Source organism: Taudactylus pleione, unplaced genomic scaffold (genome assembly GCF_031769625.1).
Source record: "Taudactylus pleione unplaced genomic scaffold, aTauple2 ptg000073l, whole genome shotgun sequence".
NCBI lineage: Eukaryota > Metazoa > Chordata > Amphibia > Anura > Myobatrachidae > Taudactylus > Taudactylus pleione.
Window position 1 is genome coordinate 7994831 of NW_028284475.1, and position 27733 is coordinate 8022563.

The following is a 27733-nucleotide window of genomic DNA, read 5'->3' on the forward strand; positions in this document are numbered from 1 at the left end:
TTTTGTGAGCGGGGAGGGGAAGGGCTGGAGAGCGGTACAATAATGAGTGCCTGCAGGCAACAGTGAAGCATTGTGACAGTTCCTTGCAAGTTTGGGGCTGCATTTCAGCAAATGGAGTTGGGGATTTGGTCAGGATTAATGGTGTCCTCAATGCTGAGAAATACAGACAGGCAGGTACTTATCCATCATGCAATACCATCAGGGAGGCGTCTGATTGACTCCAAATGTATTCTGCAGCAGGACAACGACCCCGAACATACAGCCAATGTCATTGAGAACTATCTTCAGCGTAAAGAAGAACAAGGAGTCCTGGAAGTGATGATATGGCCCCCACAGAGTCCTGATCTCAGCATCATCCAGTCTGTCTGGGATTACATGAGGAGACAGAAGGATATGAGCAAGATACATCCACAGGAGATCTGTGGTTAGTTCTCCAAGATGTTTGGAACAACCTCACCTGCCCAGTACCTTAAGCAGTGTGCAAGTGTACCTAGAAGAACTGATGCTGTTTTCAAGGCAATAGTGATTGGATTTAGATCTCTCTTCTATTCATTCACTTTATTTTTATCCATTAGCAAAATGTAAACTATTACCACTTCTATTTTTGAAAGCATTCTTATTTTGCAGCATTTTTTTCCACACCTGCCTAAAACTTTTGCACAGTATTGTGTATATGTGTGTGACTATGGGATCGGTATGGCCGGAGGTTCAAATCCCAACGCCGGGAGACCAGCAGAAGTGAAATTCCCGATAGGTAAGTAAACTAACTAAACCTAACCCTGCCCCCCCCCTTACCCTTCCTTAGGGGTGCCTAACCCCAACACCCCTCCCCCCCCTCGCAGTAAGTGCCCAAACCTAACTCCCCCATTCCCACAGCCTAAACCTAACCCTCCCGGGGAGGTGCCTATCCCTAACTGCCCCTGTTGGTACCTCAGTGCTACCCCTAACACCCCTTTCCACTAGCCTAACCCTATGTCCCCCCTGGGAGTCCCTATTCAAACCCTCCACCCCCTGCGTCTGTTCGCGCCAGCCTTACCTTCGTTCGGTATGCCGAGCGTAGGGCTCCCGGCATAGGGATAATGTTAGGCGTCGGGATTTCGATGCCTATTATTAGTCCCCTGTCAGGATTGCACAGTCGGGAAGCCAGCGGTTGACATTTCGACCGTCAGCTTCCTGACTGCATACCGTGAAAAGATATATATATATATATATATATTTATTATGCAAGTAAGAAAGACGACCTCTAGTTCGCAATAGGATAATGTACATAGGGGGTCATTCAGACCCGCTCGTGAGTGGCAGTACGCTCGCAAGCGGGTCGATGTTCCCCCACTGCGCATGACGGAGGGAGCTCCGTCGTGCGCATGCGCGAGACCCGGCGAGCGACGGGCTCTCCATCGCTCCGGGTCTTGCACCAAAGGGGGCGTGCTGTCGATGTTGATTGACAGCACGCCCCCTTTGGTGGGCGTGCCAGGGGCGTGTCTGCCAGACGGAGGCGTTCCCATGGGAACGCCTACCGTCTCAAGCCGGCCACACTGACATTACTAGTGATGTCAGTGGGAGTGATTTTGGCTCTGATAGAGCCAAAATCACTCCAGGGCTTGCGGCACCGAGACCCTACCGCAGGGTCTCCGTCGCAAGCCCGATGGTCGCGATGGTCAAGACCATCGTGACCATCATCATGGACGCTCGCTATAGCTGTGGGTGGTAACCCACAGCTATGCGAGCGTCCATGCAGGAGGACGCTCCAAAAAAAGGTAGGAGGGCCCTGATTCAGAGCGAGCGCTCTGGTCAGAGCGTTCAGCTCTGAATCAGGCCCACAGTTCCTTATATGTTCCTTAGAAACAGGGGATTACAGAATACTTTTGGCTTTCCATGTGCAATTGTACGTCACGTCAAGCTAACTCACTAATGAGTGTTTGCTAAAGCGAATATATTTGCAATAGTCACCCAGGTCAGACAGTCTCTGCATTGAGCAATATCCTGGGCCTCTCTCAAAGCCACATTGTTTTGATGTCGTCTCGACCAGCAGATGAAAGAAGAAAAATCTAGATTAACAATAGCTGCCGGGACGTGGTAATGGCTCTACCCTGGCTGATGGATCCCGGCTCTGCCGTCAGCACTTAGCGGGCCTGTGTCACATTCCACACAAACACACATGGGAATGGCGGACTCCCGCTGCTCCTAATATTTACTAAATAATTTCAGTTTAATTGGACTTTCTCAGAGGAAACTGCAGCTCCCCGTCAAGGCATTACTGGCCGATCTGGCTGGAAGGACTCTCATAAAAGCAGGCAGGGTAATACAGAGCAGCCAGTAACGGTGGACGTACATTAGTGATACTGCAGATACAGCGGAGGCCTACAAAACCCAGCTGGCTGCCTCGCCAAAGTTTTAGAACTGAACTGAGGGAAAGTTTTTTTTGTTTGTTTTTTTATTTTTATTTCTTGCGCCAGTTTAATATGTTCTGGAATAACAGAGCGAATAGAAGTTAGGGCTAAAGTTTGTGTCTGATGAATTCCAAAAAAGGCTGCTGTGCCCTTTGACTGAGACATGCATTTGATTTCATATGAAGGCATGTTTATTGCACTAAAAGCGTTGCTTAGAGAAAAGTTAAAAGGCCTGGCATACGTTTTGCTACGTACTTTAAAGCATCAATTGCCAGGAGAAGTGTGATGTCAATGAAAGGTATCAGTCAGAAATAACCGTTCCAAGCAAAATGATGTTGTTGGGCTTGGTGTGTATATTGTGCAGCTGTCAATGGGCGCTTTAGGTCTTGTGGCGAGTAGGGGCGTTTGAAAATACACAGTCGTGGAAAGTCTTGCTCCACAGGCATGGCTATATATTGCAGTGAATAAATCCTATACTATATATGTGGAGTAGACTTTCATAGAAGTATGGCAGTAGGCAGCAAGCATCTTCTGAATTAAGTGTCAAAAACAACCCACTGGTTGTACTTTAAAACCTGCTCTATGAACAACAGAAGGCTGCCATAAGCCTGGAGAGGCTTAAACCATGAGGCTGGGCGCTGGCTTGAGTGGTGATCACCGGTTATGATTTTACCAATAGCTAGTGTTAAGGGAATATAGTAGTTTGTAATGTTATTTAAGATACTGGCTTCAGGACAGGCCTCAATCACTGAGGAAAATTCCCCACCCTCCATCCCTATTTTTGCGGTTGTACGGCATATTTCACATGTAGGAGGCCCGAAGCTGCAGACCACCTACAAACAAGATGATTGCAGCTACGGGAATACCAACATTGGTAGATGCGTGTTAAATGCAACACGGCTCCGGCATGTCTCTTCTGCCTGGCACCAACTTCAGATGTTGCATACCCCAACATGGTTATAAGCTCTGTTTTCCGTTTGGGGCCTCCTACAAGTTTTGGAGGGAAAATAGGCCAATCATTAGCCTGCATGTAGTTGGCTCAGCGGTCGCACTCCTCTCCACAGAAATTGTTTGGGGAGTCTGGACTACCTTCTCGGGGGAAGGGAATCCACCTTTTGGGTAAAATACTGTGGTGGAAGGTTACGTTGGATACCCAACTTTTGATTTAAGGGCACCCATAGAGAGGACACTGCCCGCAATGCAATTGTTGGGTTGGCATGCAACCATTGAATTGTTGGTTTATCAGCAATAAATAGCTGCCCTTTTAACGCATAGTCCTTGCCTCTGCATCTTTATTTCTTAATCAAGTTAATTTAGGGGTGAACAAACATGTATAAGACAGTCCTCAGCGTCAGTAGGGGTAAAGGTGCCCTCACACATAGTGATGTGCTCACGATCCGACATCGTGCACGATTTCCCTTGAACACTCTCCTCGACAGCTCTGCACACGACTTGGTGTTTGCCGTGTCCAATCTTCAAATGATCTGTCATGCAGCCAGACATTTCTCAAGTGCATTGTGTCCCAGATTGGCAGATCTGCCCTACAGCACGGCAGATCTGAAGATGCGATGTACGACCAGCGGGGACGCGCACTGCATCCTGAGTGGGGACTCACGATTTTGGCATATTTTACATGATCTGTCGTTCTGATGCATCGGAATCAGCCAGATCGTGTAGAATATCACCAAGTGTGTAGGCACCTTTATACTTCCCAAGTGTCTCGATTATGGCTGTCGTGTCCCTGACCGGAGGTTAGTCAAAAATTGGGAGTGGATTTAGGAGTGTGGGCACAGTTGGGTGAATCTGGGAAGGGGTTGGGTGTATGAGGGTGGGGATTATTTTGCTTTTTAAAATAATGGAAGTGTGTTTTTATATTGCTTTATAAACCTACTTCTGAACCATTTCAGACACCCTGTAGCTCGCTTGTATTGAGAAAAGGAACAGCCCTTGCTATGGCCCCCCCAGATACCCTAGCCTTGTATGGATATAGCCCCTGCCAGGTAAACTATATAGCCAACTCTAAGGCTGGGTACACACACAAAGATTTTCTGTCCAACCATCCAACTAGTTGATTGGTTGGAATGAAAATCTGGTAAGGTATGAAAGCAAATGACAATCAGCAATTTGCTCCCAAATGCTGGAAAATAGACAAAAACTGTTGTTTGAACAAATTGTTTAGATCAAACATTTCACAAACTTGTCTGACCGGCCAATTTCATCTGTTTTCTGGCATTTAGGAGCAAATTGCTGATCGTCAGTTACTCCCATACGTTGCCAGATTTTCATTCCAACCAATCAACTAGTTGGATGGTTGGACAGAAAATCTTTACGTGTGTATGCAGCTTAAGGCCTCAGACTACACCAATGGTGCATCCTATGGTTTTGGAAGTATACATTTGCAATCTGGTCTTTTCCAGGTTAGCACAGAATAGCAGGCGATCCCTAAGGAACCAGACAACCTAGAGAAAGCCGGGACACTAGGGAGTATACAGTACTTAGAAATTATTTCAGTATTGATGTATTCCAGTAATCTTTATACGCACGTAATACACACTCCAGTGAAGGATTCTGGGTAATCATTTACACAATTGAATTCAGTTTCATTAAAAAAAAAAAATGTAATCTTATTTATGAATACCTTAAATGTTTCTCTATTTCGGCACAGGTTTGGGAGCGTGCTAAAGTCCCACGTGAACCAGGTAACTGTTTTCATAGCCAGACAGACGTTCGTTTGTGCAAGACATTAGTGATCTTTGCTCTTGCAATCCCTTAATTGTGCAAAACTCTGATTGTGTTTCCTGCAGCCTGACACACCGTGCTGGTATGTGTTTTCCCTGCTCCAGTACAAAGCAGAGGTGATCGCAGCTAGACAAGGTGTCATCCTGCCGAGTGGAAGCAGCGGAGATGTTTCTACTACTGCGTCACCGGGCGGATTAATCAGAGAGGCCATGGCAGTGGTATGCAGACGTGCTATTCTATACCAGGTGCCATTTCAATTAACCCCCTGTCCTGATATTTACTTTGGCGACTGACAACCAGGACATTAAATGAAATTTCCAGCAGGCACTATACACTGGGAAAAAGTACCCGGATTTTTCCTGCCAGTTAAAATAAATTCAGCATAGTAAATGAGTTTGAAAACGTAAGGTCTATTCTTGGTTCTGTAAGCAAACTCCCATTAGGTGGGTTTGAGGGTGCGTTAGAGGACACACACACATGCACTAAGGGCCTGATTGTCAGTTGCACTCAGCTCTAGATTTGTGCGTATCTGGTGAATTATGGCAAACCGCATGCGCCGTACCGAAAGTACCCATCTTTGCGTATCTGCGGCTGTTTCTCTCCTTACAGTACGTGAAGTGGGCATTTCTGGGTGTCGACTAATCTGACAGCCGATAAAACAAGCGAGAGGCCAGGCATCATCATCCTCCTGATGGGCCTATTTCTATGTGGAGGCCTGGAGCTGCAGTCCCATCAACCCTGTTGTTAATCCGACCCTGCTAGGACGTTCTCTGGCCTTTACCCCCCAATAAACACACCCTTTCAATGCCACGCATACCTGCTGCTGGTATGCATTGAAGGGGCTTCAGTCAGCAGGACAGATCTCTCAACAGCTCCGGAATCAGGACAGCTTCACGGGACTGTCCAGCATAAAAGGGCAGAGATGGGAGGTATGGTATACCACGGTCTGGTCTCTAGGCCTGGCAACCTATTAAACATTTCTGTGCAAATTGGTGATGCACACGAGGCCAAATGGCTAACAGGTCTGGTAGCTCGGCAAGAAGGCGGCTGCGCCGTGTGTGGTCAGTCCAAGTCAACCTGACATGTTCTGTAATTATCTCTCTGCGCTGAAAAATGTACATTCTCTGCTTTTACTCTAACACTTGGCAGCATGCGAGTCCCAAAACCAACTCCCATTTCTGTCCTATACTCTTCATTTACACGGACAGAGAAGGGTTATAGAAATACACTAGAGGACTCCTGTTACTTTTACTAAAGCACCGCTCATTAGGTCTGGTTTCTTTCTGTGCTGCTCAGCCTAGACTTGACACCATCAGGCAGACCTGTGTATAGGACACAACTCCCCTTTCTGCACTGGATATGGCAAGTTGCAGGGTACCACAAAGCAACTTGGAGAGGCTTTGGGGGCTTTTTTCTTTTTAAATAAGGGCTGCAGTAACCTGCATTACATAGGTAATAGAGGTAGGGTCTAATGTGAATTACAAATATCCGTAAGTCTGTAATATAGTGGTGCTTCATAAATAATCAGGGCCATAGCTAGGGTAGTGCGGCCGGTGCCATCGCACAGGGCAGGGGGCGCTGTTTGGACCTGTCAAATTTCTGTTTATTATCATTCTTGCTTGTAGCTTCCTCTTATTTCTTCCCCGGCATCTCCTGGCCTCCCCTATCTCTTCCCTGGCCCTGCCCCATGAGGCCATGGCCCTTTTTTGGGTACACTATGGACCTTATTCAGACCCACTCGCAAGCGGGTCGATGTTTAGGCCCTGCGCACGCGCAGCGGCCGCACTGCGCATGCCCCGGAGCGAGAGATATTCTCTCGCTCCAGGGCTCGCTACCAACGGGGCGACTGTCGATGTTGATCGACAGCTCGCCCCGTTTAGTAGGCGGGGAGGGGAGGTGGTTTCACAAAGGGAGGCGTTCCTTAAGGAACGCCTGCCGTTTTGTGGGCGGCCGCACTGACATCAGCAGTGATGTCAGTGGGAAGCTTCCTGCTCGATCAGAGCAGGAAGCTCCCTGGGGCTTGTGGTTGCCGAGACCCAACCTTAGGGTCTCGTCGCAAGACCCGATGGTCTTGACCATCGCGACCATCAACCTGGTTGGTCGCTAAAGCTGTGGGTGGTAACCCACAGCTTAGCTAGCGACCAGGAGCCCGCACTTCAAAACACAAGCGGCCGCCCTCATTCACGTTTTGCGAGCGCCTCTGAATGAGGGCCTATGTCCCTTTGAAAAATGAGGGTGGCGCCAATGCTCTTTCTGGCACAGGGCACCAAAAAGTCTAGTTACGGCTCTTTACATAATAATAATAATTATAATAATAATAATAATAATAATAATAATAATAGGATATACAGCTCTCAGACAACATATTTGGGAGTCAAGTCAATTAGACACGAGGGAGGAGAGTTGCCATTGTTATAGCATGGAAATGCCATCAACGGCCCCACAACTCGCCCCCATCACGGACAGACCTCGCCCTAGACATGTGGATTTTTCTACACAGCCCTATTGGGCTGCGAACAACATTTTTCAAGACCTGCAGTATCGCAAGTGCGGCGTATAGCCACGTATACTCACATATGGGACGAAGTTGCGTCTAACTGAACCGACCCCTTGAATATTTAATGACAGACCCCCCCCCACCTCCAGAAAAAGATTATAAACCCAAAAATGTTTAGCTATCTTTATATATTTCATTACTAGAGCAGCAGATATACTGTAAAGCTGGCCACACACTAGACCAGCTTACATCCAACCAGCCAACTTGTTGATTGGTTGGAATGAAAATCTGGTAATGTATGGGAGTAACTGATGATCAGCAATTTGCTCCTAAATACCAGAAAACAGATGAAAATGGTCGGTCAGACAAGTTTGTTAAATGTTTGATCTAAACAATTTGTTCAAACAACAGTTTTTGTCCATTTTCCGGCGTTTGGGACCAAATTGCTGATAGTCATTTGCTTTCATACCTTAACAGATTTTCATTCCAACCAACCAATCAACTAGTTGGCTGGTTGGACAGATAATCTTTAGATGTGTGGCCAGCTTAAGCGAGGAAAAAGGGTCGTCGCAGAAAATGTCATCACATAATGGCTTTATCATCATCCGAGTCTGCAACGGCCAGAAGAAGAATGTTAGCACATTCCTCAGCAGTACTTTGTAAAGGACAGACTAATCCCGAGAGCACAGATTTCTTAATGTTATCATCTTTTCATGTACCTGAAGTAACGCGATCGAGGCACATCACTCAGCGCCAGTTCCAGGTAACTGTGGCACAGCTCTAGATCAAAGCACGTCCCGAGATATGTGCTGGCAACGTCCAGCCCGATCTAAGGCCAGCATGCTGGGAGAGGCACAGCTTTTTAGCTGCTATTTCTAGACAACGCTATCTGCCGCTCACAGCTCCGCATTTGAAGCGGTTTTAAAAATAGCTAATGTTCCAGGCCAGGACTAAGCTGTTTTCACATATTTAGAAGCCTTTCCAAAATGTATTCCTGGACGAGGGTTATAATGGCCAACTCCTGGCCAGGGGGGAATTAATGCGCTTGGCGTAACGATTTAGAATGGTTTAGTTTTCAAGCCAGTGGCTGATAAATAACTCTTCACTACAGAAATATCGATCAACCTTTATGTGGCCCTAGACAGGTTCTGTAAACCAGAGAAGAGACGAAACCCCGACACTACGGAGGCATGGCTTCCATGAGATCATTAAAATCTAAATAATGAAATGCAAATTAGTTCTGCCTACAAAACGGCTGCCTCAACTGCGAGTAGCACTCCAAACATTCTATCTTTGCGAATTGGGACGCGGGCATAACTTCGTTAAAAAAGGGGAACTAATCAGGTCACATGGGTGAGGCGTTTGGGGGAGGTCCCGTCGCCAGGCGTGTTTCTACCACTTTCCAGGCGCAATAAACCACCCCAACGCAACACCCTCTTCTGAACACACACTTCTAGGCTGTGACCATCCACTGGCAGGTGTGTACAGTGGATATACTACCAAACATTACTGTGCGTTTTGACAAGTCTGTAACAATCAAGTATATCCTGCCTAAAGCGGGACAGTTGGGTTGTGTGTATAGCAACAGGAAAAAACAAACAACAACAACATATATCAAGTACATTCTATACATTGGTATAAGATTGGTTGCTAGAAGCAACTGCTCCACTTCTCCAAATTTTGAAACCGCTTGATACATCTCCCCCTGTGTTTTCAAAAGCTAGAAAAAAAAAAAAACTTTGAGGACCCTCATCCATCCAACCAACCAGCAAGACATGAAGAGACCTAAAATCAAAAGTGACTTTAAATATTCTTAAAATACACATGGCTAAACAGAGTGCAAAAGGTCAGGGGTCAGCGAGGGTCAAAGGGTTTAAACCACTCAGGAGAAGGGCAGGCAAGATGGACTTAGCAACACTTATCCCCTGTTCAAAAATAGAAGTGAAGGAGGGGGTTGCAGGCTTGGGGAATGCGGTGAACCTAAAAAAAAGATCAGTGAAGATGAAAACATAAGCAGAGGTTCAGCAAACACTTCAAAAGAGCAGACACGTTGTTTGGAAGTTGCTGCCTGACACCATGTTCTAGGAACGTAAAGCGCCTTTAACCGTCTCTCTGCCTGATGGGCAGGGAAGGTTATGATGGGAGACTACGCGAAGCAAGCAAGATGGAGGGTAGCGGCTGTAGCCCTGCGGTACTGAATGAAAACAGTGACACAGTTCACCGTAGGGACCATGCAATGATACCGTATTGGCGATTGCTGCATCGATCACCGTCCATGACAGCCCTAATAGTATTACAACATTACTTAGAACTTAGGACAACTGAAACACAAGCCTCACACTGCCAGTACTCAGCGGTTTAAGGTATTTTCAGCTAGCAGAACTTTTCACTCCCCCTATGACATCTGCTGATACAACGATAACCGGCTATATTACACAAATGATGTAACGTTACTATAACTGCAAACTCCTCTCATTCATATCTGTGTAAACAGTGACTAGAGGTGACCTCACTTTAGCATTTATTATTAGAAAAATATGTGTATATTATACATTGTAATATATTATCCTAAGATATTATATAGGATCCATGAGCATACAAAAGGCACACAAGGCTATCATGAGAGGTGACAGGAATCTAGGGTGACTTCGAATCCAGGGTGACAACGAAGTGTATTTATAATGTATAACAGGAATAAGCTGTACAGCAGGCGGTCTATATTATGCGATTTACATCAAGTGGGCAGGAAGAGCAGTGTGAGATGATGTCATCACAAGGCTGCTCCCTCAGCGATCACTGAAGTGGGCGGGGCTTGGCAATGCGACTAGCGTCATTGCGATACTCATTCATTTTGCCCATGAGTGGCCCCTCCTTTTTTTTCTTCTTTTTACTGACTCTACTACTGGAAATAGCGCAAGTATTTATGGTTTTGTTTTCATAAAGGGCATGGCCACACCTCCCAGACTTGGCCACACCCCCTCAGGATCACCCAGTTCCGCCATGCCGGGGAGATGGGCTTCACTCAGCTGCCTCGGCTAACTTATGAGTGGATTGCAATGATAGAAAACCTTTACTGTAGCTGTATATTGATAAACAGGCCCCTTTGTCTCAGACTAATGGTGCATACACACGGTCAGATTTTTCTTCAGGTCTGAACAATAACGATTTAAAAAATCGTTCATATCTGAAGGAAAATCGGACATGTCTGAACGATGAGCGTTTCCGATGGTCAGATAACGATATCGGACATCTGATGTGTTTGAAGTCAGATTTGGACGATTCCATTCATTTTAATGCAGTCAAAAATCGTTCATAGTTCAAATCGTTGGTCAAATCGTTCATCTGACAAATCTGACCGTGTGTATGCTCCCTAAGCCCTTCGCCTGCTTGCGTTCCAGTTACCAGATGCAATCCTACGCCGTGGAGCCTAGTATACAGATAAACAGCCCACTACCCAGTAGCAGTTGATATGCTGAGGTCACACAGATGGGGTTTTACGCGTCCTGCTGTTTAATGATGGGAGTGTGACTGGGACATCCCTGAAATGACTGCTGGACGCATTATACCACAGGGAACAATACAGGATATGAGCAATAGTGAGACACGAACCACTAGAGGAAATGGAAATCTCTTATAGTCTCAGTGTGTGTGCGCGACTCTCTATCAGCCCAGCACGCGTGTTCCTCACAAACATCCCAGCATCCTTCCTGCAGCGGAACATCTCCCGTGTCATTCTCTCCACCGCCCGGCAAATCACGTTCTCACCAGCAGGACTGGGCCACCTGTAGCTGGAAAGCTGAGGTGCAAATCCCGGTACTAGCCACCAGCTATTTCTTACAGATGTGTCCTTTACACTGCAACTAAGACGCAAAAAGAAAAATACGGTATGCTACTCATCTCCGTTGCGCCCGGCAGCTCGCACCGTATGGAGGAAAGACGCTCCGCGTATGAGTACACATCTGTATATCTCATAGAATGTAAGATGAACATATTATATTTAATTATGGTGCGCAGGCGAGCAATATGGAGGCCGACTGCGTCCTTCCTCTCAAATACGCCTAGCACACAGTAATTACGGCGTAGTGATTGGTGACACCACAACACAAATGGAAGTAAAGCAAGCTTGTGTTTGTATGGCTGATCCCCTTTACATAAGAGCTGTTTTCGAACATGGCAGCCTTGTGTTCAAAAAATTATTATGTACAGTAAAAAACAAAAATAATGTAAAAAAAGTTACAAGGTGCTTTCAAATTTACACTTCAAATATCTGTTAATGTTAAACGGACATAAGGGCTACAACTCTGATCTTGGAGCTCGTCTCTTAAGTCTCGCAGGTATAAAAAAGGAATAAGGTTTTGTTGATCACACATGGATCTGGTAATCCAGTCTCGTAACTGCAAGAGACAGGACCAGCCAACGAAGTGAAACTAACCGGGCAAACTGAAAACCCTTACTGGTAGTGCGACGCTCCATGTATAGTGCACATAACGGTCACTCTCACAGTTTTACATTAGTGCTGCAATTTCTGCTTTTCGCGTGAGCCATGATAAGCTGGATATACAGAGGGAAAGGAATAAGCTCTGCTCTGATTGATCTGGGATTGATAAAAGGATCCTACAACATCCAAAAAGTTGTTTTTACACTAAACATACATCTTGGTTTATTGCACAACTACCCGAGTGCAGTCTTATCCGCTGATGAATTGTGGGTAGAAGCACTTCTAAATTCCATACGGCCATGAAAGAGACACTAAGAGGAGGGAGGGCATTTTGTCAGAATGCAGGAATATGAAGCTTACATACCTGTATAGATTTTATATGTGCACCTTGACCAGTGATTATACAATGGCTGTATTGTGCTACGGTGCCATTCCGAACACACCCCGAGCCTTACCTTCTGTGAACGCTTCCCACTGGTACAGGCGACCCATGAACTCCTGGCTGTTAAACGTTGCACACTGTAGAGCCCGGGCATCGGGAAGCCCCGCTGGACACGGCTGTAAACACAAAGGGAGGGCAAAAGGGAGTCACTGCCTGCTATTTGCTGCCAACAAAACATGGAACATGTAATACAGAACTGGTATTAAAGCTTCTGCTTCCAGACATGAAATGAACACACCTTATCCTAATATATGTATAAACTCCAGTGAATAATATCAGTGTGTTTGCTTCTAATCTCTTACGTCATCATACCTCCCAACATGACCCTCTCCAGGAGGGACACAATGCTCTGGTCCTGGACTTCCCTGGTAATTTATGATTGGTGGAGGCTCCAGGGGTGGGGCTGTAGTACAGTCCAAAATTCAAATAGGGGAGTCACACCAACTGCCAGTGACTCCCAGCCAGTGATGTCTGGCAGTGTGTGAAGTGACAGTTGGTGTGACTCCCCTATTTGAATTTTGAACTGCGCTGCAGCCCCGCCTCTTACTAGGGAAGTCCAGGACCAGAGCATTGTGTCCCTCCTGGAGGGGGTCATATTGGGAGGTATGCTTCATCACTTCAAGGATCATTAGGAGAACTTGTGTATTTAGAAAATTTCACTTGCTACACTAAATTACCAGCCATCTCCGATGTCTGCGACTTGCATAAATGCAATTGGCCTGTAGCATGGGGCTGTTATATGGTGACAGAACCCCTCGGTAATTTAAAAACAAGAGATATGGTAAGAACTTACCTTTGTTATCTCTGTTTCTACGAAGTCCATAGGGTCCACAGGGTGACCTTGGGGTATAGCTGGATCCTGGATCCTCGGGCACCACGGAGTTAAAGCTTTCAGCTGCTCCCAGGATGCACTTGGGTCCAACCTCCCCTATACCCCGCCTCGAGCCACAGGCACCTCAGTTGGTAAGCAGCCCAGGCCGGAGGAGGAGACGAAACAGAGAGAAGGAAGACTGGAACACACAAGAACCATACTCACAGAAATGGGAGACGGAAAACCGGTGACCAGTCACACAGCCCATATGAAGCCAGGTGCGTCAGGGCGGGTGCCCTGTGGACCCTATGGACTTCGTAGAAACAGAGATAACAAAGGTAAGTTCTTACCATATCTCTTGTTTTCTACTTCAGGGTCCATAGGGGTCCACAGGGTGACCTTGGGGATGTCCCAAAGCAGTCCAACTAAGGGCGGGGACGCTCCTGTGCTGATAGGAGAACCCGGCGCCCAAAGGATGCATCCTGAGAGGCAAAGGTGTCAAACGCATAGAACCTCAAAAAGGTCTGAATGGAAGACCAGGTGGCCGCCTTACACAGCTGAATAGCAGAGGCGCCACGTCTAGCAGCCCAAGAGGGACCCACAGACCGAGTGGAATGAGCCTTAACAGAGGCTGGAACAGGTAAACCCTCCTGCATATAAGCCTCAATAATAACAGAAAGAAGCCAACGGACTAGAGTCTGTTTGTTGGCAGGCCAACCCCTCTTGTGAAAACCAAAGAGGATAAACAAAGAATCCGACTTCCTCACAGAACTAGTCCGGTCCACATAAACCTGGAGTGCACGGACAACGTCTAAGGAAGTCTCCCCAGCCGAAAGATCAGGCGACTGAAAGGCTGGTACAACAATTTCCTGATTAATGTGGAACCTGGAAACCACCTTAGGCAGGAACTCAGGACGAGTGCGAAGTACCGCTCTGTCCTGATGAAAAATCAGAAAAGGGGGACGACAAGAAAGCGCCCCCAAATCTGAAACCCTCCTGGCAGAAGCAATTGCCAAGAGGAAAACAGTCTTAAAAGTTAGCCTCTTGAGCTCCACTGACTCCAAGGGCTCAAAAGGCGGACCCTGTAAGGCCCGATGAACCACCGCCAAATCCCACGGGGCCACAGGTGGCACAAAGGGAGGCTGGATTCTTAAAACTCCCTGGAAAAAGGTGTGTACGTCCGGCATAGCAGCGATCCTGTGCTGGAACCACACCGACAGAGCAGACACGTGCACTTTCAGTGAGGAAAGACGTAATCCTAAGTCCAAACCAGACTGAAGGAAAGCCAAAATACACGAAACCCGAAACACCTGGGGATCATACTTTCTGGCCTCGCACCACTGAAAGTAAGTGTGCCACACTCTGTGATAGATCCTCGCGGAAGCCGGCTTGCGCGCCCTCAGCATGGTGGTAATAACGGAGCTAGAAAAGCCCCGAGACCTCAGGATGGCTGTCTCAAGAGCCACACCGTCAAAGATAGTCGACCCAGATCCGGGTGAAGACAGGGCCCCTGAGACAACAGGTCCCGCCGTTGAGGTAGGAGGAACGGAGCGTCAATGGACAAGCTCCGCAGATCGGAGTACCACGGCCTTCTGGGCCACGCTGGGGCCACCAGGATCAGTGTGCCTCCGTCCTGTTTGAACTTGCGCAGGACCCGAGGCAGCAGAGATATCGGAGGGAACAAGTAAGCCAGTTGAAACAGCCATCTCACCGACAGCGCGTCTATCAGACTTGCGCCTGCGTCCCTTGTCCTTGACCCATACACGGGCAGCTTGTGATTGTGACGGGACGCCATCAGGTCCAGTTCTGGCAGCCCCCACTTGTCCACGAGTAGTTGGAAAACCTCTGGATGAAGCGACCATTCCCCGGGATGCACGTCGTAACGGCTGAGGAAGTCTGCCTCCCAATTGAGGACTCCTGGGATGAAAACTGCAGAGAGAGCTGGAAGATAGCGCTCCGCCCAAGCCAGGACGCGGGACACCTCCGACATCGCAGCTCGACTGCGAGTCCCTCCCTGGTGATTGATGTACGCCACCGTGGTGGCATTGTCTGACTGCACCTGAACGGCCCTTCCGTGAAGAGCGGTGCCGGACGACTGCAGGGCTCTGTATACTGCCCTCAGTTCCAGGATGTTGATGGGAAGAATCGCTTCCTCCGCCGACCAACGACCCTGAAGTGACAAGGAGCCTGTCACCGCCCCCCAACCCCGGAGACTGGCATCTGTCGTGAGCAGAACCCATTCCGGGATCCAAAAGGGGCGCCCCTCTATGAGATGAGCTGTCTGCAGCCACCAGGCTAGGGACAGACGCACCTCCGAGGACAACACCAGCATCTGAGAGCGGATCCTGTGTAGCAATCCTTTCCAATCCGAAAGAATCAGCCCCTGCAGGGGCCTGGAATGGAACTGGGCAAACTCCACCATGTCGAATGCCGACACCATGGACCCCAAAACTCTCATTGCTGAGTGCACCGACACTCTGCCACTGCTCAGACAGCCGTAAATCCGCAGCTGTAAGGAGGAGACCTTCTCTGGAGTCAGAAAAATCCGTTGCTGACGAGAGTCCAGCAGGGCCCCCAAATGAACCATCCGCTGTGATGGGATGAGGGAGGACTTCTTCCAGTTGATCAACCAGCCGTGCGCCTGTAGACAAGCGACCGTTAGGTGGAGATGCTGGATCAGTACCTCCGGGGAGCTTGCCAGCAAGAGGAGGTCGTCTAGATACGGTAGCAACCGTATCCCCTGGCTCCGAAGGTGAGCCGCCATGACCGCCATCACCTTGGTAAATACCCTTGGTGCCGTGGAGAGACCAAAGGGTAGAGCCCTGAATTGGTAGTGGTTGTGGAGAATAGCAAACCGCAGAAACTGTTGGTGCGATGTTGCTATAGGCACATGGAGGTAGGCGTCCTGGATATCCAGGGAGACCATATAATCCCCCGGTTCCATCGCCAGAATGATGGAACGCAAAGTTTCCATCCTGAATTTGGGAACCCTGAGAAACCTGTTCAGGGACTTCAAATTGAGGATGGGGCGATGAGAGCCATTGGGTTTCTGCACCAGAAACAGCGTAGAGTAATACCCCATCCCACGTTGAGACTGTGGTACGGGTATAATGACCCCCGCCGTCAGCAAGGCCTCTATGGCTTCCTGAACCTGCAAGGCCTTGGTTTTGTCCTGAGAAGGACTTGTGCAAAAAAACTGGCAAGGCGGCCTGTGCCGAAAAGACAGGGCGTACCCCTGGGAGACCACTTCTCGCACCCAGGCATCCGTGGTGGTATTGTGCCAGCACTGGGCGAATTGAAGAAGTCGGCCTCCCACTCTGGGGTCCCCCAGAGGGAGGCCCGTCCCATCACGCAGAAGGCTTATCTTCTGGCTTGGAAGAAGGGCGCCTAGCACTCCAGGCTTGCTTCTTTGGCTTTGAGGCGGTCTTGGGTGCGGACTGCCTCGGGAAGGACTGACCCTTTGCCTTGCCCTGAACCCGAAAGGAACGAAAGGCCGAGCTCCGGACCTTAGCAGGTGTAGTAGCTGAAGGGAGGAAGGCTGACTTGGATTTCGCCAGGGTATCTACTATTTTGTCCAGGTCCGGACCAAATAGTAATTCTCCATTAAAAGGTAAGGCCTCCAAGCCTTTCTTTGAATCCGCGTCTGCGCTCCAAGACCGCAACCACAAGGATCTACGAGCAGACACTGCTGCCGCCGAAACCCTAGAGGTCAACAGGCTAGCATCCAAAGATGCTTCTCCAATGTAGGAGGCGGCATCTCATCTGTCCTAACAACGCCCTCTGGACGTCCGGAGCTTCATCCGTAAACGCGTCCTCCAAGGCGTTGGCTCACCCCTCAATGGCCTTGGCCACCCAGGAGATGGCCATGGACGGCCGGGCTACAGCCCCTGAGAGAGAATAAATAGACTTTAAACAAGTCTCCACCTTCCTGTCCGTAGGATTCTTCAGCGAGGATATAGACGGCAATGGCAAAGTAGCACTCCTGATGAGGCGTGTTACATGGGAATCGACTGCAGGCGGAGTTTCCCATTTCTTACAATGCGCCTCCGGGAATGGATAATTGGACGCCAAGCGTTTCTGTGGCAGGAAACGCTTACTGGGTGTCTGCCAGGCCACCGCCATGTGATCAGTCAACTGATCAGACAAGGGGAACGCTGCAGAAGTAACCTTAGCTTTTTTAAAACTAGGATACCTCGACTTGGGAGCGGGTGCCTCATCCTCAATCAGAAGAATGGCCCGCACCGCCTTAACCAGAGCCCGCACATTGATGGAAGTCATCCTGCACCTCACCATCATCCGAGGGCACGTCACTGCGCAACATCGACTGAAAAGCCGAAGATGTTGCCGCCAAATCTTGGACAGTGTGGGAAAGCGCATCCACCCAGGGTGGAGGAGCTGCCACAGGAGCCTGAAACGGCACCACAGCCTGCTGTGCCACAGGGGTGGACTGAATATACATTGGCAACCCCGCATAGGGACCAACAGGCTGAGACCCCGGGGGAGTCTGCAATAATTGTGGGACACCCGGGGAATGGGGGATGGCAGGCTGAGACAACGCCCTAGTAGGGGCGGCAGTCGGGACCGAAAGGCGGTCCGCGATGGACACCAGCACCTGGGAAAACATCGCGATATGGGAGGTTTAGACATACCAGGGAGCGCCTGGCACCGTCCGCACAGGCCGTCCTGTGACAAATCCTCCCTATCCACTCCTGCAGAACAGCGCCTGCAGGAGAACAATACCGGAGCCCCGGAGTGCTCAATCTCCTCCTCGGACATGACGTTGGAAGAAAACGTGCGCACTCACCCGTGTGCTGGACAACAGCCCACAATATGGCACCGTGTAGCACACAACTGTATGTGACGGACCTCACAAATACGTGATCTATATAGGTGAGGTCAGTAGAAACACCCTTCCCCCGCACACCTGTAGGGCTTGAAGGAGAAGGAAAGGGATAGGTATAGGCTGACAGTAAGTAGAAAAAAAGACACAGACAGGCAGCACTAGCAAAAGTCACATACCATGCAGGAAGATATACTCACTGCACCTTTCCACTACAATCAACCTCCCAGATTCAGTGTCTGGGAGGGCTATAGCGCTGTGTACACTGTCCTTGTCGGGGGAGAGGTACACAGGGGGACCGGTCCGCGTGCTCCCCGAGAGTATCTGCGCTGCCACCGAGAAAATGGCTGCTGGAGACCTCAGAGGAGGAGTGGCCGAGTAGCTGCAGCTCAGCGACGCCAGACTCCGTGCTGAAAGGCGCGCTGAGCTGAGGGGAGGAGCCGCTAGACAGGGAAGGCTTCCTCCCCTGGCTAGCATATTAACCCCCTGGTGGTCTAGTGGTCTGGCGGGGTATGCTTCCGCTGGAGGGGGGGCCCGCCGCCACCGCTAGCGCCCCCGGTCTGTCCCCTAGACCGGGGGCATGGGACTGCATTTGAAAGGAACCCACGCACCGCCGCTAATCAGCGGTGCGCGGCTTACCTGATCTCCCCGGCGTCTTCCGGCAGCAGTCCCGGGGGAAACCAGAGTCCGGCTAGTACAGACTCTGGCTTCCCCCGCCGCGATCCCCAGTTCAGTGCTGGCGTCACGTCGCCAGCAGGGAGAAGGAGCGGCAGCGTGGGCGTCTGTACAGACAGCCCAGTGCTGCCGCTCTGGAGAAAAAAAAAATAAAATAAATGTAACTAAGTTAAATAAAAAATTAAAAGCTTTAGGGGGCTGCTCCTGCAGCCCACGCCGCAGGGTGATCCGACTCCGGCCGGGCACCATCTAAAACTGAGGTGCCTGTGGCTCGGGGCGGGGTATAGGGGAGGTTGGACCCAAGTGCATCCTGGGAGCAGCTGAAAGCTTTAACTCCGTGGTGCCCGAGGATCCAGGATCCAGCTATACCCCAAGGTCACCCTGTGGACCCCTATGGACCCTGAAGTAGAAACAATCATATAACTTACAGCAAGGAGTGTATTATCCATTACCTGCTAATATACACAGGGGTTAAAAATCAGTGTCCACACAATTGCGCACGTGTGTGTACGTCGCGATAATGTGCCCAGCATGCATCACTGATCCCAACACCTTATAGGCTGACTGATGAACTGAATGAAGATAAAACGGATTTCAGATAAAACGTGATCAATGAGAGCAGATGGTGGTTTTGCCCTGGTCTTGGACAGCGTTATGAAGAAGGGTGGAGAGGTCGGGAGAGGGTGCCGGAGGAGAGGGGCTAAGGATCGGGAGCTGACCTGCAGCTGCTATAAATCAAAGTGCTTAGAATATAAAAACATTGATCACACATTGGCCGCCATCTTGGGACAGAGAAGGAGTGAGAGGCTAATAGAGACGGGTTAGACCAGTGGTGTCAAACTCGGGCCCTTCAGCTGCAGTGGAACTACACATGCCAGCATGCACTGCCAGAGTTTTGCTATTAGGGCATGCTAAAACTGTGGCAGGGCATGCTGGGATAAGTAGTCCCACAGCAGCTGGAGGGCCCGAGTTTGACACCACTGGGTTAGACAAACTGCAAAGCACTTTACCAAGTTTACCAAGCACTGTGTGCTGTAACAGATTATCAGCACTACTGCCACGTCTCCTTCACACAATGACATTCACCAAACTTAGAGGTTCTCCCTTAGCACTTCTAACCAATCAATCAAAGTGCAGCTTGCGTTCCATTAGTTACTATGGTAACAGAGAAGCTGACATTATATTATGGAACATTTGCCGCAGCCCCAGAGGGACTGTGTAATGCAGGTCATACAAGATTTCAACTATTGCCATGGTAGTATAGGGTATCGTCATTGTGCCAATCAACATGTCGAACCACGTCAACATTCTAATGTCGACATAGTGGTGCCGACATTATGAATGTCGACATGGTAATGGTCGAGTGTGTGACCAGACCCCTGCAGTATTATGCAGGTTTTTCTGTCTGTATGGGTTCACAATATGCTAATGTGGCGACACCAGAGTAAAACCCATATTAGTAACAGAGACAAGGCCATTTATACCCCCATCAGACATGAGCTGGGGCTCGACAAAGGGTTCTGAACACTGATTCAATTCGTATATCAGAGCTAGGGACCCTCGTTCACACTGAACCCGTGTCTACCCTGGCATTCAGTGCGAGTCCTTGAAAGGGGACGCTTTTTTTGGCTCACAATAATGGACTCATGAAAACTGGGCAGCGACTTGGCTGATGGGTGATGGGTGGAGACTCTACCAGAGCTGTTGCGAACGTTTGTCCCCTCAGTGAGCTACGGCGTCAGAAACTGCGTCTGCTCCACCGTCATGTGCTCTGGCGCCTGCAGATGAGGTCTCCTGCAAGCACCCCAAACAGCCAATAAAGTATTTTCACAGGACACCCCAGGTCTAAAAGCCTGGGTCGCAGTGTTCACACTACAGGCGGGAATAACCCTGGTACAGAGCAGAGTCGTGGTACAGAGATATCCGGCCCGGGTCGGGTCTGTTCACACATAGCCGAGACCCAGGTCGAAAGACTATATATTGGGGAGCTCTGGAAAATGATGAACTACCAATCAGGTCCTAACTGTCATGTCACAGGCTGTGGGGTCTAGCAACCAATCAGCTCCTGTCATTTTACAGGCTCCGTTTGAAAAATGACAGTTAGGAGCTGATTGATTGCTACTTTATCTCCATCCAAAGGTTAGTACATAGACCTCTTCATTTGAAAAAAAAAAGACAGTTAGGAGCTGATTGGCTGGTAGTTTATCACTCTCCAATTTATCACTTTCAAGAGTTTAGTACATCTGCCCCTATGCCTGAAAGAGGTATTACAGTTTACTTAATTTGTAGTAAACTTTAATTCTTCCAAAGGTTTGAAACCTAAAAGTAGACAGAGTATTAGTAGTAAAGAGAAAAGGAGCATGAGATTCTGTACATAGAGAACGGTGTGCTGTGAAATCGCTTCTCCCAGTTCAACATGATCCGTTCTGCTACAGTTTGGGACAACCAGGTAGCAAGTGACCTATCCCTGAAGTGGCCAAAGTTTGCTTTGTTTAAGAGGAGTCACCTGATTGGACCTGTTGGGTCAGCTAAATCCACCTACCATTTTGGCTTCTTTCCTCTTCTCATTTAAGAACAGAGACTTGGAAAAATCGAAAATATTAGGTTCTGAAAACCAATAATAGAGCTAGAGATTACTGGGGAGCTTATCTGATGCCTACACAATGGTGAGCTAAACTGCCTGGTTGGTTTTATGGACTACAGTATTTACAGCTGAATATCATCATACCTCTTGGTTGCATGACTTGTACTGCTTCTGCTCTCCCACACAGTGAAAGTTTTCAGACCCTGGATTGTACAGGTTGAACTGGGGAGGTTCCGAATTTTGCTGCAGTCTTTGTCTTGTGTCCTGTCCTCTTTCATAGGTGAAGGGTGGATTCCTCCCATGTGATGCCCATGGATCTCCCTGCAGAGGTCTAGGAGCAGAAGGGTTGTCTCTGAATATGCTCTGGTACGTCCTGCCGCTATCTATGTTGGGTCTGTACGGGCTTTGCCTCTGGCTGCGGGACCTAGGCAGGTGGGATGACCTGTGACTGATTTGCTCATGTGCAGTTAGTTCAGCACTGGTGGCATCACTATTTTGTAATGGTCTTGTGCCAAGACCATGTGATTGTGCTACATTTTCGTCCAGTATAAAGCTTCCATCATTCTGAATGCTCCTCTCACCGACGGCCTGGTGTCTACTTGCCAAATTTCTTATCAAAATATCCATCCGCTGACCAGCTAGCTTGCTTGGCATTGGTTTGACCGCACCAAACATCCTGGGTGAGTTCATCTTCTTACTCTCTTGCCTCTTTACCAAAAGAGACTGACCTTCCGGCATTTGAGATGCAGATATTTTCAGCGGTTTCATCTCGGAGTGCTCATCTTCTTCAAAATGCATAAGGGTGGAAGGAGCCGGAGTTGAAGCTTGTGTTGATGGTATCCTCTGCACCACAGATGGCTTCTGGGCAAGAGGTTCTGATGTTCTGGTGCTGGGATCATGAATATTTCTACTATTTCCAAATTCATTGAGCTGTACCAGATCATCATTATCTTCTTCTTCTTCTTCATTTGAAGTATCGCTCAGGCCGCCACTTTTATCAATATCTTCCCAAGAATCCCAAAGCTCATGCAGGGAATCTGGACTGGTGTCTGTCCTTTTAGGGATAAACATCTGACTTTCGACTTCCAGAGTGGAATTAACATTTCCACCACTGTTGGACTCATGTTGTCCCTGAGGTTCTTCGTGCTGGAACCCAGTATACCACCTTTCCACTGGAGAGCCGGCAGGTTGTTCCGGCCATGATGGATGATAAGATCGACTTATTCTCTTTGCTTTTCTTGGGGTTGGGGTTCCTTTTTTTAAAGACACATCAGCCAAGCCTGTGTCATGATGTGGAGACTCACTACTGTATACTCCATGGTCTTCTAACGATACCTTCGTTGTCCCAATGTCCTTCCTCTCTCTCCTCGGGCTTGTAGTGGTGCCAAATGTCATCATTTTGTGATGCCTCTTAAACCTCTGTGCCTCCTCTTTATCTGTATGGAGGGGCAATGAAAACGGTATTTTCCCATAACCGTATTTCCCAGGCTTAATCGAATTTCTAACTCGAGATCTATGGGACAAAAACAAAAAGCTTTTTGATTTATTTCATTTAATCACTTATAAATTTCGTCAGATAAATAATTTAGAATTCTAAGAACAGTTCCATCGATAATGATTATTAATAGACACCAGTGGGCTCTTTGATTCATGAGGGATGTCATAATTGTAATGTTATCATTTGGCTTAAAAAAAAAAAATCCCCTTTCACCTCATTCGTAATTCTTGGCACAAGCTGTGGGTCGGCAAAGGAAAACAGATTCTGTGCAGGAGCTGGCCATACAAGGCATTCAGAAAGCTGCAAGGATATTCAAACACTTAATTGCTTTAAACTGACTCGGCTCAGTGTAGAGAAAATAAAAGTCCCTTTTCTGGGGAGATGAAGTACAAATTTCCATCACTTTACTTTACATAAACAAGATTGTTATCCAGAGCCGGGATTGTTTTGGCTACCCTGTAAAATTGCATCTGCGGCATTTAAAAGTATTAAAGTTCTGAGCACTAATGTTTTATTGTAAACTGGCCGGGATTTTAAAACTTGACAGTGTTGAAATTGGATAATACTGTACGTTCATTTCAGTAAGCACGTTATTCGTGTTATACTGCTATACAGGATTACAATAGGTATAGGACTAGCGTGACAGGAAACTATTGCCATTTCATAGTTTACACATGAGGTCCACTAAAGAGTGGAGTCTTCTCTGAAGGGCTTTACAAATGATCAAATGCATGCTTGAAAAAAACGAAGGTACATCATGTTAACGGGAAACCACATTCTATAAGAGGGAGGTGTAATTTGTAGAGGAGCGATTCTGAAGGACCGATACAATATTTTAGCCTAATGCAGTGTTACCACTAGACAGTGACCAGGGCAGGGCGCTGAGTTGCGAGAAGGGACGCCTTGCATGCCTAAGGCGTGCGTGATCTCCCGGAAAAGGAGTGGCAAAGCGGAAAGGGGTGTGGTCAGTCAGGGGGCGTGGTCTTGTGGTATGCCCCCAATTCATCAGACTTGCAAAGGTGCTGGGCTTTCCCCAAGCTCTCCTCACACTTGGAATAGATACAGTGTACCATCTATTCGCCCAACAGCATTCTGTAACCGCAACTTTTCCCACCCATGGGACACTGCGGCCCACAGGTGGGGAAGGCACAGGACAGGCTGTTTTAGCGAGGTGCTGCTATAAGGACGAGCGCATTTTGCAAATTTAAAATCAGACAGGGCATGACGCCCTGCTAAAACAGCCAAGCAGGAACAATACTAAAGTACCTGTGAACACACAAGGTATGACCATAGCGGTCGTGGATTGACAAGTTTTCCGCTGACTTTTTTGCAATTACACACATACGATTTGGGGTGAAAACCATCAGGACAGTTGGGAGGCATGCTATTGTTACTTCTGCTATTCCTCAGCTCCAAACTCTCTCCCAGTCTTGCAGAGTCCAAAATATGGCTAGAATACACATTTTCTTATACAAGATGCAGCCAAAAAAAACTTACCTACTCTCTCAGCATTTACTGCCTAGATAATTGCAACCCCTGCTTCAATCTGTATTAAATTCTTAAGCAATTATAGTCTTCCTCTCGCACCAAACCACCACTCTGCAATTCCCCACATTGGCTCCCCATGTCCGCCAGAACCAATTTCAGACTTTCACTCACCTCAAAAACACCCCATCATACATCTCAGATCCAACTCAGACCTAACTTCAACCAGTGTTATCCACCTCTAATATCTGCCTACAAAACATCTGTAGTGCCACAACCCAGTTATGGAAATCCTTACCACAGCAGGTCACAGCCTTTGTATCTCTTAATGTTCTTTGAAAGCCCACTGCTTAGTCCACCTTATTCACACCCTCGCACCTACCCTACTCCCACTAATACACTCTTCACCTACTCACACTGGTACACAGTCACACCTACCCTACTCCTACCCATATTACTCACTGGTACATCCTCACACCTACCCTACTCCCACTAATACACCCTTCACCTACTCACACTGGTACACAATCACACCTACCCTACTCCCATCTATACTACTCACACTGGTACATCCTCACACCTACCCTACTCCCACCTATACTACCCACACTGGTACACCCTCACACCTACCCTACTCCCACCTATACTACCCACACTGGCACACCCTCACACCTACCCTACTCCCGCCTATACTAGTACTCACACTGGTACACCCTCACACCTATCCTACTCACACTGGTAAACCCAAACACCTAACCTACTCCTAGCTATAGTACTCACACTAATACACCCTCACACCTATCCTACTCCCACCGGCACATCCTCACACTTACCCTACTCCCACCTATACTACTCACACTGGTACATCCTCACACCTCCCCTACTCCCACCTGTACTACTCACACTGGTACACCCTCACACCTACCCTACTCCCACCTATACTACTCACACTGGTACACCCTCACACCTATACTACTCACACTAATACACCCTCACACGTACCCTACTCACACTGTTACACCCTCACACCTACCTATATTACTCACTGGTACACCCTCACACCTACCCTACTCCCACCTATACTACCCACACTGGTACACCCTCACACCTACCCTACTCCCACCTATACTACCCACACTGGCACACCCTCACACCTACCCTACTCCCGCCTATACTAGTACTCACACTGGTACACCCTCACACCTATCCTACTCACACTGGTAAACCCAAACACCTAACCTACTCCTAGCTATAGTACTCACACTAATACACCCTCACACCTATCCTACTCCCACCGGCACATCCTCACACTTACCCTACTCCCACCTATACTACTCACACTGGTACATCCTCACACCTCCCCTACTCCCACCTGTACTACTCACACTGGTACACCCTCACACCTACCCTACTCCCACCTATACTACTCACACTGGTACACCCTCACACCTATACTACTCACACTAATACACCCTCACACGTACCCTACTCACACTGTTACACCCTCACACCTACCTATATTACTCACTGGTACACCCTCACACCTACCCTACTCCCACCTATACTACTCACACTGGTACACCCCTCACACCTACCCTACTCCCACCTATACTACTCACACTGGTACACCCTCACACCTACCTTACTCCCACCTATACTACTCACACTGGTACACACTCACACCTACCCTACTCGTATACTAGTACTCACACTAGTACATCCTCACACCTATCCTACTCCCACCTATACTACTCACACTGGTATACCCTCACACCTACCCTACTCCCACCTATACTACTCACACTGGTACACCCTCACACCTACCTTACTCCCACCTATACTACTCACACTGGTACACACTCACACCTACCCTACTCGTATACTAGTACTCACACTAGTACATCCTCACACCTATCCTACTCCCACCTATACTACTCACACTGGTACATCCTCACACCTACCCTACTCCCCACCTATACTACTCACACTGGTACATCCTCACACCTACCCTACTCCTACCTATATTACTCACTGGTGCATCCTCCCACCTACCCTACTCCCACCTATACTACCCACACTGGTACACCCTCACACCTACCCTACTCCCACCTATACTACCCACACTGGTACACCCTCACACCTATCCTACTCCCACCTATTCTACTCACACTGGTACACCCTCACACCTATCCTACTCCTGTCTATACTACTCACTCTGGTACACCCACACACCTACCCTACTCCTAGCTATAATACTCACACTGGTACATCCTCACACCTACCCTACTCCCACCTATACTACTCACACTGGTACACCCCTCACACCTACCCTTCTCCCACCTAGACCACTTACACTGGTACACCCTCACACCTACCCTTCTCCCACCTAGACTACTCACACTGGTACATCCTCACACCTACCCTACTCCTACCTATATTACTCACTGGTGCATCCTCCCACCTACCCTACTCCCACCTATACTACTCACACTGGTACATCCTCACACCTACCCTACTCCCCACCTATACTACTCACACTGGTACATCCTCACACCTACCCTACTCCCACCTATACTACCCACACTGGTACACCCTCACACCTATCCTACTCACACTGGTACACCCTCACACCTATCCTACTCCTGTCTATACTACTCACTCTGGTACACCCACACACCTACCCTACTCCTAGCTATAATACTCACACTGGTACATCCTCACACCTACCCTACTCCCACCTATACTACTCACACTGGTACACCCCTCACACCTACCCTTCCCCCACCTAGACCACTTACACTGGTACACCCTCACACCTACCCTTCTCCCACCTAGACTACTCACACTGGTACATCCTCACACTTACCCTAGTCCCACCTACCCTAATCACACTGCTACACCCTCACACCTACCCTTCTCACACTGGTACACCACTCACACCTACCCTACTCCCATCTATACTACTCACACTGGTACATCCTCACACCTACTCTACTCCTACCTATACTACTCACACTGGTACACCCTCACACCTACCCTACTCCCACCTACATTTCTGGGTGGTAACATGGGGGTGACTAGCAAGGTGCGGGCGTGTCTCGCTCACCTATTGCATCTAAAGACACAGTTGTACTGACACAGGCGGCCATGTTCAGTCGGAGAATCTGTGACTCCATAGGGCAGGTGCAATCTTTGATGGTGCGACTACTGTGCGTTTTAAAATACATAGCGACCGTTTGGTGCCGGAGCTGGTTGGAGTCTCAGTAGGAAGACCATCGGGCACAGCATTAACATAAAGATGCAGTCGCGGCTGCAAATGCATCCACCTCTAAAT

At 48.5% G+C, this 27733-nt stretch overlaps 1 protein-coding gene across 2 annotated transcripts in view; it reads right to left on the reverse strand.

Moving 5' to 3' along the window:
• Positions 1-27733, reverse strand: part of ADAMTSL4 (ADAMTS like 4) — a 210893-nt gene that overhangs the window by 111089 nt on the left and 72071 nt on the right. For both annotated transcript variants that reach the window (XM_088467660.1, XM_088467661.1), the window contains exons 4-5: positions 21561-22929; positions 12520-12622 (exon numbers count right to left, since the gene is read on the reverse strand). In XM_088467660.1, the coding sequence (XP_088323786.1) occupies positions 12520-12622; positions 21561-22929 (1472 nt within the window). The remainder of the gene's footprint in view (positions 1-12519; positions 12623-21560; positions 22930-27733) is intronic.